This window comes from Somniosus microcephalus, chromosome 15 (assembly GCF_052327205.1).
Source record: "Somniosus microcephalus isolate GS21.2 chromosome 15, FLI_Smic_1.0, whole genome shotgun sequence".
NCBI lineage: Eukaryota > Metazoa > Chordata > Chondrichthyes > Squaliformes > Somniosidae > Somniosus > Somniosus microcephalus.
The window spans coordinates 59,179,798-59,192,644 of NC_141001.1; the positions used below are offsets into that span (position 1 = coordinate 59,179,798).

A 12,847-nucleotide genomic window follows, 5' to 3' on the forward strand; every position below is an offset into this window, starting at 1 on the left:
CAGACGACACTAAACTAGGAGGGGGGGTGGGCTCAGAGGAAGAGACCAGGAAGCTCCAGAGCGATTTGGACAGACTGGGCGATTGGGCGGATAAATGGCAGATGCACTATAATGTGGACAAGTGCGAAGTTATCCACCTTGGGTGCAGGAACGGGAGGGCAAATTATTATTTAAATGGCAATAGATTGGGAGAGGGGGAAGTACAGAGAGACCTGGGTGTTCTTGTACACCAGTCACTGAAGGCGAGCATGCAGGTGCAACAGGCGGTCAAGAAGGCAAACGGTATGCTGGCCTTCATAGCAAAAGGGTTAGAATACAGGAACAGGGATACCTTGCTGCAGCTGTACAGGGCACTGGTGAGACCACACCTCGAGTACTGTGTACAGTTTTGGTCGCCTCATCTGAGGAAGGATGTTCTTGCCATGGAGGGGGTGCAGCGGCGATTCACCAGGCTGATACCAGGAATGGCGGGAATGACCTATGAGGAGAGACTATGTAGTTTAGGGATGTACACACTGGAGTTTAGAAGATTGAGAGGGGACCTCATAGAAGTGTATAAAATTCTGACAGGTCTAGACAGACTGGATGCAGAAGGAATGTTTCCCTTGGCGGGTGAGAACAGAACTAGAGGACATAATTTAAGGATAAGGGCTAAACCATTTAGGACAGAGATGAGGGGGAATTTCTTCACTCAGAGAGTGGTGAACCTGTGGAACTCATTGCCACAGAGGGCAGTGTACGCCAGCTCATTAAATATATTTAAGAGGGAATTAGATATATTTCTACGGGCAAAAGGGGTTAAGGGTTACGGAGAGAAGGCGGGGACGGGATACTGAATTAAAGGATCAGCCATGATCTCATCGAATGGCGGAGCAGGCACGAAGGGCCGAATGGCCTACTCCTGCTCCTATCTTCTATGTATCTATGTATGCCCCAGTAGGAGTTGGTATCTTCAGAGACAAGGGAGAAAATTGGAGCAGTTCGAGTGGGCCGAGGCAAAAAATCCAGATATTTGCACTGCTCTTTCTGAGACAAGAAGTCTGTTATCAATCGTAAAATTCTCATGCCTAAACTTGAACCCAAATTATCCTGCAAGTGGAGATAGATGACTCTTTATACTCTGTTAATGCTGTTAAATTAATCTTAAAGTTTGCCTGTGAAGTAATCTAATTTTGCACACCAATATTTAAACTTTTTTTCTGTGAATTTATAAAAATGAATATTATTGTTAACTGTTTTAAATGCATTTTATTCTGCCAGGACGTTGGCCAGAGAAATGTGTTATCCGATCAAATCTTTTAATTTTTGCATTCAATGGCTGTTTGATCATTTATCTTTTTTTTTAATGTGGCAATGAAATATTAAACCTATTGCATTCAAATATTCTGGTTTTTTTTAAAGCGATGCTAGATTTCTTTAACTAAAGTAAAATATGCAACATGGTTAAAAAAATTCTGAGTTCCTGCCCGACCGTCCAGCACCCGCCCTGTGCATGTTACTGTATGAACCTTTGGACTTTTTTTTTCGTATGGAAGAACAGATCAGAACCAGCTATGCTATAGTTTTTTACAACATGCCATTTTGTTTATTCTCAAACCTTTGGTACAGAGGCTGTTGAAAGTGTGCATAGCATTGATGTATTTGTGTACAAACCTGCTTGTTAATAGCTGAAATCCAGAACTTTGTACGTTCAACAACTTAAAAGCTTTCTTATTTAAAGGAACACTTGGATTAAATTTAATGAATCAATACTGTAAGTATGAAAACATTGACTGTGGCTGAGAGACCTGTACACAAGAAGCTGTTCTGTTCAAAGTTCTGGAGGTGCATTATGCAGTAGATTTTATTTTTCCCTTTGAAATGGTGCAAGCTAAGGGGATAAAAAGGATTTTGTATGATACTGATTAAAATGATTCATTTTGATTTTGCTTGTTTGTTCTCTCATCTGCAACGTCAGGCTGACGACACATACATGCAACTGAAGAAGAACCTGGAGTACCTAGATCTAAAGGTGGGACTCGGCAATTATTGCCTCCCTCCTCTCCTGTCTCTGCCTCCCTATGTTAATTTTTCTGTCACTCCTGAGGATTCCTATGTTCCTCTTGTGCTCTCTCTCTATGGTTTCTCGCTCTTGCTGCCATTCAGTGAGTTGGAGGAAGGTCATTTGTCCAAGAATGTATAGCTATTCAGTATATGTTATCAATTTACCTATTTTGTTTTAATAATACCGTACTTGTTTCAAAGGTGAGGCCTATATATTCTCATGATGTGCAATATTTTCCTCAATACTGTTAAGCCATACAGGATTTCAAGTAAATATTGTGCTTGAGGCTCAGCTTCTAGTAACTCAGCATATTTGCTAACTGAAAACAGGTTGTTTGCCCACAATTGCCAGCTAAATCACAGTCATGTCATGACTAATGTCAAGTAGATGATAGCAAACGGGGAATAAATTTGAGTTAATTGTACTAGAAGATGCTCATGGAAGTTGGTAATCATAATTTAATTGCTCTAACCATGTATGAAATGACCTTTCATCTTGTCACAAAACTGCTAAATTCTGGCAACTCGCATTTGTTCCCAAGTTAATGAGCTGACATTCAGACTTAATTGAAATCTCATTTGTTTAGACTAAAAGTATGCCATTGTGATGTTGCCAGTTTTCTACTTCTGCAGCAGCTGTTTTGGGAAAGATTATGAAAAACTATGAATTTTTATCGGTTCAGGACTGAACACAATCTCTGTTAAGCTGCGTTGTGAATTACATTTTTTTTCAGATACTTTAGCTTCTACAGTTAAGCACTGTTTTTCTTTTCACAGTTAGGTGTGGTAACATTAAATCCAGATGCACCAGTTTTATTTATGAAATTCTTCTGATTGCTGGAACTTTCAAAGTGCAACTAACCAATCTCAAATGAATGACACTCTGCTGTCAGAACTTGCATCCTTTTAACATTTTGCAGGATTGTAGTAAAGTTGGAGTATCTCCAGCCAAAATTAAATTTCCTTCTGATTACTATAACTCTGAACTCAAAGTTGATTATCATGACATAAAAAGTTACTTCCCATCATCAAACTCTCTGTTCAAAATTGATATGCAAGGGTCACTTGTGGTACTTGTTAAAATATGGGTATTTCCTCAATCCATCTCAACTGGATGCATTAGGGAGTTTCAAAATGTAGTTCTAGAATATTCCATTTACCTAAGTCATCAAAAGCAGGATTGTTCTCTAGCAAACTCACAAAATCTAATCCAAAGTCCTGTACAATTTCTTTTTTCATTATCAGTTCCATTGACTTTCTATCCCTGTTCTTGCAGATCTATCTTCCAAATCCTTATTGTGCAAAAATGTCAAAAAATCCTGAAATATGACTGGCGGGCATTGTTGATTAGCCTGCCTGCAGGATAGAATCTGATTTATCAGGGGCAACTGCATAGAATCATAGAAATTTACGGCAGAGAAGGAGGCCATTCGGCCCATCCTGTCTGTGCTGGCCGAAAAGAGCTATCCAGCCAAATCCCACTTTCCAGCTCCTAGTCCGTAACCTTGTAGATTACGGATCTTCAAGTGCATATCCAAGTACTTTTTAAATGCGATGAGGGTTTCTGCCTCTACCACCCTCTCAGGCAGTGAGTTCCAGACCCCCCACCACCCTCTGGGTGAAAAGAATTCTCCGCAACTCCCCTCTAAAAGTGATGTAGAGAGAATTGGTTTTATTGCATACATTCTCCAAATAACCCATATTAAGATATGTCTGTCAGCCATAAGCCGAATTTTCTGCCTTTAATCCACCTCAAATCAGATCTCCTCTCCCTTCATTTTGGCCTGTTTACTTACCTGCTGGAGACCCCATTCAGCTGAGGCCTTCAGTAAATAATTGGCTGACGTTTTCGGGACCTTTTGGCACCTTTAACCTGGCCTACCACCTCCCTGCTGCTGTAGTGATGGTCCAGCTACAGCAACACCTGGATTTTCCATTCCAAGTGGGTTTTGACGATTTCCTGATGCGCACTCCCAGTGGGCGAGGTTAGGAGCGTGAATTCAGAAAATTAGCCTTATTTTCCTGGGAGCTACTAGTTGGCTCCCACTTGCTGGCAGGAATCCTGCCAGCAGCCCGCCATGCCGAGATAATTATCCCGACCAATGACTCTAGCCGGAATGAGAGCCCATCCTCGCCATCTATCGACAGGAAAGGAAAATCCATCCCTAGAAACCTACCGTCATGAGATCTTTTTCTCCACCCCCAATAAATCTGTGCACCTGGTGTTGCTAGACAACAAACTAGCTCCTTGAAGAGAACAAATCAGCCTGCCCATCTTCCCCGCTTTCTATATGTTACCACCTTCCTTTTAGTACAAGAGACAGATTTAACCCATAAGTTAAAATGTAGAAGAGTACTGGGAATAAGTGATGTTAGTTTTCTAAATGATCGTACACACTGCGCTAACTGATCTAGACAGACCAATGTGATAGTTTAAATAGTTTGTATAGTAAAGGCTACACTAAATGACCTTAAAAAAAAAAAAAAAAAAAAATATTCTATGAAAAATAACATATTTTTGTCCTTGGTATGTAAATTTTTGCAGTAAGTGCGACTGATTTATTTACTTTTGGCTTTAAGAGGCAGATTTTCCTAATTCACGCTCCTGGTGCAGTTCCTCACTCGCTGGGAGTGCTTATCAGGAAATTGGCAACACCCACTTGAACAGGAAATCATGGGGCACATGCCTGGGATTTCCTAATAATCGGTCCTTGCAGATGGGGCACCTCACCAGGAGCATCATTCACAAAATTGCGTTGTGTCTTTATAGCACCACAATTTGAACATCCAAAAGTTTTACCAAAAAATGGACATTAGTGTAGCCGAAGATATCCATGACTGCCTTAGAATCATAGAATGGTTACTGCACAGTAGAAGGCCATTCGGCCCATCAAGCCTGTGTCGGCTCTCTGCAAGAGCACTTCAGCTAGTTCCAATTCCCCGTCCTTCCCCATAGCCTTGCAATTTTTTTTCCTTCAGGTACTTATCCAATTCCCTTTTGAAAGCCACAATTGAATCTGCCTCCACCACCCTTTCAGGCAGTACATTCCAGATCATAACCACTCGCTGCCTAAAAAAGTTTTTCCTCATGTCGTCTTTGGTTCTTCTGCCAACCACCTTAAATCTGTGTCCTCTGGTTCTCGACCCTTCCGCCAATGGGAACAGTTTCTCTCTATCTACTCTGTCTAGACCCCTCATGATTTTGAACACCTCGATCAAATCTCCTCTCAATCTTCTCTGCTCCAAGGCGAACAACCCCAGCTTCTCCAGTCTATCAACGTAACTGAAGTCCCTCATCCCTGGAACCATTCTTGTAAATCTTTTCTGCCCCCTCTCTAAAGCCTTCACATCCTTCCTAAAGTGCGGTGCCGAGAATTGGACACAATACTCCAGTTGTGGCCAAACCAGTGTTTTATAAAGGTTCATCATAACTTCCTTGTATTTGTACTCTATGGGCTCGATATTGCCAGGCCCGAGGAGGCGGGATTGGAGGCGTGTGAGGTGGTAAAATCGGAAAAAATGGTGGGCGGGCCCAATCCCGCCTCCGAGCAATTTTCCCAAATGCGAGTTTTCTGACCCCGTTTCCATCCTACGTCCAAGAGGCGGGATAGGCCCTTAAGGCCCTTAATAACCAGTTAAGTGCCTCTATAATCCCATTTTGAGAGGCCTTTCTGATTTTACCACTTTTCCCATGTCCTGCACGTCTCCTCTGGAACACGCCAGTGAATCCTGGCGGCCTCACAAGTGGATTGCTTACTAACAGCTGCAGCTCCACCATTAAAAAGGAGTTTTCAGCAATCATCATTTGCAGGCGGCAGAACTTTGTTGTCTCATGTCTGGGGGAACTTTTAGCAGGCCTACTCATTGTTGTGGAAGGTTGGAGCCTGAGACCCATCTCCAGTGTGACCACCTGGGAAACCCCTCTCCTCACCTTGACTGAGCGCTTCCTCAACTGAGGCATATACTAGAAGCATGGGAACCATTTATTTCCTCTCCTCCTGGACATCAGATTCGGACGAAGACCAGCCGTGGCAGCAGCAGAACCATGAACAACAGCAGCAGCAACAACAGGAGCGCCAAGCTGCTGCTCACCCACCTGAAGCTGCTCACCCACCTGAAGCTGCACAGGCCAGAAGGTGCCAGCGCGCGACCACATTGCTGCCCGGGATGCAAGGGACGCACTCATCTTGGCCAGATTTGCTTAGCCTGCACAATCAAACACTTTTGCCTCGCACCTTCTTACCAGACCATCGACAATGGCCAAGAACCTGCGGATTCCTATTACTCTGACCACCATACTGACAATTGCAAGTCGCCCTAAGCCCTCAATGTGGAAGTCCCATTAACGAAATGACACAGGCCACAACTTCAACAGTTTGCCATCGGAATTTTTTATGACAATAAGCAACTGATGGCTTTTCAAAATTTAACACAACATTACACCCAAGTGACTACCCTTGTGACTACTTGTGCATTATCTTCCTCTTACGCGTGCTCCTATGTAGTGCTTCCCCTGTGGCTTCAGCAGATGTGGAGGCCCCTTGCTCACTTTCTTGCTGCTCCTGTCTCAACACCTTTTGGTGGGCGTCCTCTGGGGTTGCGAACCTGTGAGGGCTCGGCAACAGTCTGCTGCTCCTGCGGCTGTGCAGGGGTTGAGACGCCGATCTCAGTTGGGTGGGGACTCTGGTGGAGCTCTGACCGAGGGCTCTGCAGTGGCATGGTCGTGTGAGCGCTTGGAGAGGACCCCCACTTCCTTGTTGTATGCCACCAACATCCCCTTCATGGGTCAGCCCCACTTCAGAGCTAGCAAGTGGCTGGACAGCACCTTGCTGCACTGCAGGGGGGCCATGAGGACCCGTTTCTGCACTGGAAGTCCTACTCCAGAGGACTTGCACGAAGGTCTGGTTTGTTTGCTCAATAGCTGACCATCACTCCCCAAGAGATGTCAGTCTATTCTGAACAATTGCCATGTTTTCCATACCCTGGCGACTAAGCTCCTCCATGGACGTAGCCATCCTCTCCTCTACGGTAGTCAGCCTTATCATGGAGGTAGCCATCCTTTCCAAGGAGGTTGCCATCCCTTCCGTGGTGATGCGTTCATGCGCCAACACCTCCACAAAGGCTCTGCTCATGTTCGCGATGGACTCCTCCATTCGCTCCACACTCGCAGCGACCCTGGAGACAAAACCTGCCAGAGATTCCTGCACCTGTTGCTGGAGTTCCAGCACCACTTTCCTTCTGGATGGACCCGGAGGCACAGGATCGACATGCAGCAGAGCCAAGCTGGGAGCATCCTCTCCACTGCTGTCCCTGTCTCCACCATCTGCTGATGCTCACTTGTGAGCTGTGATACACCAGGTGACAACTCTACTCTGTCTCGAAGGTCCCACCGAGGTGCGAGTGTCTGCACTGGTGTAGGGTGCGATTAATTCTGCTGACAGAGCGCCCTCAGAGGTTGCTGCTTCCTCTGAGGAGTCTGGAAGCTCAGGCTGTTCCTCCTGGACAGTGGGGAAGGGGGCTCTCTGTCCTGTGGGGGGAGTAAAGGAAAGAGTTAGAGATGTGAGGTAAAGGTTGCATGCACGTTGAATTGTGCAGATGATCATAAGTCAATCTGTTAGAGCATCAGAATCATTATCAGTCACTCATGCAATGCCAATGAGAGAGATGCCAAACTATTCTGTCACCAGCTTGCTGTGATGCGCCTGCCTATCCGTCCCCCACTTGGGAATCCTCCTCGATCCCGGCAATTTCCAGGGCCGCCTCCTCCGAGGTGGTGAGCTGGGCTACTGAGGGTGGCCCTCCTCCTGTCCTCGCTCTTTCCCTCTTATTGTGGGCTCTCTTTTCCTGCAATGAGGGACACAAGTGGAGTTTGAGTGAGAATGAAGGAGTGAGTGTACAGAATCCATAGTATAGATGCTTAGATGGAGACAGAGGGCCCTCCCTGTGTGTTGTAAGTTGTTGTCATTGCGTTAGTGATAGGGAGTGAGGGCTGCATGGTAGAATAGTTAAGTGAATGTGACCATAGAGAGAGAGGGAATGGGTAAGGGTGCAGGAATGTCAAGTGGGATGTGGAGGAAGGGGTTGGCAAAGCAGAGTGCTGTTGAGGAGAGGCGATGGGGATGAGAAAGTCATACTCACTTTTCCTGTGCGGAGAAGGTCATGAAACCTCTTCCTGCACTGCAGCCAGGTTCTGCGGCACATAGAGATGGCATTGACCTCCTGGGCCACTTGCAGCCACACAGCTTTAGGGGGAGAAATTGGGTGAGTAGCGCCACCTGTTAGCGCCTAAAGAGGCAGTCAGTGGCTGTAGTGCCACTGGCTGCGCCTCCCGCGATATTCAGCAGGGGCGCTAATGGTGGAGTTGGCCTTTTGCGCTGTGCCGCCACCGATGACGTCATCGGTGTGCGCAGCGCCCCATTTGCGTCCCGATCGCAATATTTGGTAGCGAACGCCGCTGTAGCGCCGTTCGCTGCCGGCGCCCAGTTCACGGGTCCTTGCTGCGCCGGCAGAGGCGCAAGTTAAGGTGGCGGTGCGGGGCGGCCGCTTTTTTGGCGGCCGCCTGCCAGCACCTCCGTCCCCGGCCTCCTGGTCCTCTTTCTCCCCCCCCCCCCCCCGCGGCATTGCCGGCTGTTTCCCAAGAGCCCGGCACTTCTCCTTGGTGCTGGGCACTTTTGCCGGCACTCGCGATCGGGGCTTGCGGCTTGCGCTGCTGCAGGCCCCTCCCCCTTAACGGGGAGGAAGGCCTGCAGTACCGCAGCATGCCGTGCTGCAGCGTGTGGTGCTGCGGTACGTAGCGCTGCGAAATTCACTTTCAGCGCCCTAAAAGGGATGCGGAGCGCCTCGAGCCGCGCCCCGTCTCCCTCTAGGGGCACTTCAACTGAATTTGCGGCAATCGCTAATGTGGCAATCGCGGCGCAAATTCCAGCGCCCAGGCGAGCTTTGCGCCGCTTGGGCGCCTCAGGCCAATTTCTAGGCCTTAGTCTGTTGTGGTGGCTTTTTTCTCCCTGAGGAAGAGAAGAGCACCTCCTTATTAGATCTTGCTCCCTGCACCAGAGCTTGGAGGAAGGGCTCATCAAAGCGAGGTGCAAACTTTGGTTTGCTGGTGGACATGGTCAGTAAATGAAGTCCTTCATACAATGTCCAAAGCGTTTCCAGTCTCCAGAAGAATCAAGGCTGCTTGCAGGCCTTAAATCCAACAGCATTGATGACGTCATCGGAGGCGACTTTCTGTATGAAAAGACTCATTGGGTCAGTGATTCCCACACGCAGGAAATCAATTGCCCAATTGGGGGGAAATCACTTAGGAGTCGGGGTCCTGGCACGATTTCCACCTGACACGCCCCAGCCCGCCCACACTGACAAAATCCAGCCCCATGCCTCTATTTATAAAGGCCAGGATCCCGTATACTTTTTTAACCTGCCCTGCCATCTTCAATGCTTTGTGCATATATGCCCCCAGGTTTCTCTGTTCTACCAAAATGTATCACGTTGCACTTTTCTGCATTAATCTTTATCTGCCACGTGTCCGCCCATTCCACCAGCCTGTCTATGTCCTCTTGTAGTCTATCCTTATCCTCTTCACTGTTCACTATACAGTACAGGTAGACTATCCTTTATCCGAAAACCTCGGGACCAGCCGTGTTTCGGTTTTAGGAAAATTTCGGTTTTCGGAAGGTGCGCGAAAACACTTCGGTTTTCAGAGGTAATTCGGTTTTCGGGAGTGCGGATAAAGGATACACTATCCCTTATCCGAAAATAACGACTATAAATACTGTAGTTACAGGGATAAATACTGTAGTACAGTTTATTTGTAAGGAAAACATTCAGTAAAACTTCAAACATGTACAGGTATAAACTAAGCTAAATACCTGTACATAAACATGCAATAACGATACATTACATCTGGCTTGAGGATCTTGGAGAAGATGGTACATCAGTGTTGTCATCATTGTCATCAGGTTGGAGTAGGACATCTGAAGATGGGCCAGGAACAGGATTCTCAAGTGATGAAGCAGCACTACGACAGACGGCCTTTTTAAAGACTTCTTCCAGTGTCATCTGTCTCATTAACATTGGTTTCTGTCTAAGCAGTCTCTCTTTAATTGAGTAAACTTGCATAATCTCTTGCTCACTGATAAATGCACGTTTTTCAAGGCCAGCAATTAACTGATCACACATTGTCACCATATCGTCTATGGGGATTTTTTCACCTGTGTTCACAATGTCATCATCATCATAACTATTGTCCTCATGCTTGTCTTTATTTAACACCATTTCAGCAATTTCCCCATCACTCAACGAATTCACAACAGGTGCATCATTGTCAATGTTCAGCACTTCTTCGATGTCAGCTTCCTCTAACTTATTTACACTTTCGGATGATAAACCTTTGGCGTAAGTGAGGAAGTTTGATATCATCATCTTCTCCTGACTGACAGGAAATCCTTCAAACTCGTCATCTGCAGGTCCATCTTCATGAAACATCGTTGAAGGCCAAAGTCTGTGCCAAGCATTTTTTAATGTTGGTTTGTCAACATCGTTCCAAGCATTAGCAACTGCATAAATGGCATCCTTAACATTGAATTCTTTCAGGAAGCTTTGGATTCCTTCGCCTCTGTTGATTGCATCAAGCATAGAGTTCAAAAAAACGTCTTTATACTTGCTCTTCATGGAGCGTAAAATTCCTTGGTCACAAGGCTGTATTAAAGATGTCACATTAGGGGGAAAGTTAATGCCGAAAACATAACTTTTCACAAGAAGTTCAGGAGAGGGATGTGCGGAGCAGTTGTCCAGGAACAATAACATTTTGCAGTTTTCTTCCAGTCCAACTTGCCTGCAATGAGCTCGTGTCGCTGGTACGAAGTGGTTATTGAACCAGTGAGAAAATATTCCTCTGGTTACCCATGCTTTCCTGCTCGCATAATAATGCACAGGTAAATTGCATACACCTTTCAAATGTCTCGGATGTTGGCTTTTTCCAATCACTACCAACTTTAACTTGTGTGTGCCTGCAGCATTGGCACACCCAAGAACAGTCAACCTGTCCTTAGCATCCTTAAAACCTGCTGGTGCACTCTCATCAGCCGTTGCTAATGTTTTTCTAGGAACGCAGCGCCAGAACAGAGCTGTTTCATCAGCATTGTAAATTTGTTCAGGACCGAGGTTTTCATCCGATATTATTTTTGCAAACTCATCTATGTAATTTTCAGCTGCTTCATGATCAGCAGAAGCTTTTTCACCACAGATTTTCAGATATCTTATACCATGACGCTTCTTAAATTTATGCAGCCAACCTTCTGAATATTCACACTCAACTTCAATGTTCAGTTCTTCATGGTATATTCTAGCTTCCTTCATGACCATCAAACCAGTCAGTGGCACACGTTCACCTCTGCGTTGTCGAATCCACTCAATCAGCACACGGTCAAGATCTTCATTTTTTGCCCTATGCAATGTTTTCCTAATTTTCATTAGTTTATGGTCATCACTGTCAGTGTAAAATTTCAACAACTTGTCTTTCTGTTTCTTTAAGTCATATACGGTGGTACTTCCCACACCATATTCTTCAGTAAGATGTCGCACAGACACACCACGATCAAGCTTCTGCAATAACTCCACTTTCTGCGATATCGATAATGAGCGATGCTTCCTTCTCTGCTTCTCACTGTTACCCATTGGGGTATCTGCAGCTCTTTTTAGCATTTTCACAAATTGTTAAAAGCCAGCAAATATCTAAGAGAGCAGTAAATATCACACAGAGCAGCATAACACCTGCGTGGGTCATGCTTTGCGCCACTTTCGGCTTTCAGAGGTTTTCTGGTTTCGGATGTGCGGATAAAGGATGGTACACTATCTCTTATCCGAAATTGGGTGGGGTTCGGTGGGGGTCGGGTTCGGCCGGGGGGTCGGGGGTGGGGGTCGGCGGGGGTCGTGGTCGTGCGCATTTCGGTTTTCAGAAGTCATGCTTTGCTCCACTTTCGGCTTTGAGGTTTTCTGGTTTCGGATGTGCGGATAAAGATTTCGGTTTTCAGAAGTGCGGAAAAATGCTACACTATCCCTTATCCGGCTAGGCCTGTAAGTCGTGCGCCACTCTGGTCATGTCGTGCGCACGACTTACGCTGACCGAAAAAACCTTCGGTTTTTAGAGGGTTTCGGTTTTCGGAAGTCCGGATAAAGGGTAGTCTACCTGTACTTCCAAGTTTTGTGTGATCCACAAATTTTGAAATAGTGCCCTGTACACCCAAGTCCAAATCATTGATATTATATCAAGAAAAGCAGTGGTCCTAGCACTAACCCCTGGGGAACACCACTGTATACCTTCCTCCTGTCCGAAAAACAACTGTTCACCATTACTGTTTCCTCTCTGTTCGCCTATTTCGAATGCATGCTGCCACTGTCGCTTTTATTCCATGATCTTCAACTTTGCTGGCACTTTATCAAATGCCTTTTGGAAGCCCATGTACACCATATCAACCGCATCGCCCTCATCAACTCTCTCTGTTACCTCATCAATAAATTCAATCAAGTTAGTTAAACACAATTTCCCTTTAACAAATCCATGCTGGCTTCCTTTAATTAATCCACACTTGTCCAAGTGACTGTTAATTTTGTCCAGGATTATCATTTCTAAAAGCTTCCCCACCACTGAGGTTACGCTGACTGGCCTGTAGTTGCTGGGTTTATCCTTGCACCCTTTTTTGAACAAGGGTGTAACATTTGCAATTTTCCAATCCTCTGGCACCATCCCATATCCAAGGAGGATTGGCAGATTATGGCCAGTACCTCTGCAATTTCCACCTTTACT

At 45.8% G+C, this 12,847-nt stretch overlaps 1 protein-coding gene across 12 annotated transcripts in view; it reads left to right on the forward strand.

Annotated features, from left to right (window-relative positions):
• plekha7b (pleckstrin homology domain containing A7b) overlaps positions 1 to 12,847 on the forward strand; it is a 652,966-nt gene that overhangs the window by 562,060 nt on the left and 78,059 nt on the right. For 11 of the 12 annotated variants that reach the window (XM_086007862.1, XM_086007863.1, XM_086007864.1 and 8 more), the window contains one exon: positions 1,958 to 2,011. The exons of the other annotated variant lie outside the window; for it this stretch is intronic. In XM_086007862.1, coding sequence (XP_085863988.1) covers positions 1,958 to 2,011 — 54 coding nt within the window. The remainder of the gene's footprint in view (positions 1 to 1,957; positions 2,012 to 12,847) is intronic. 12 annotated transcript variants of the gene reach the window in all.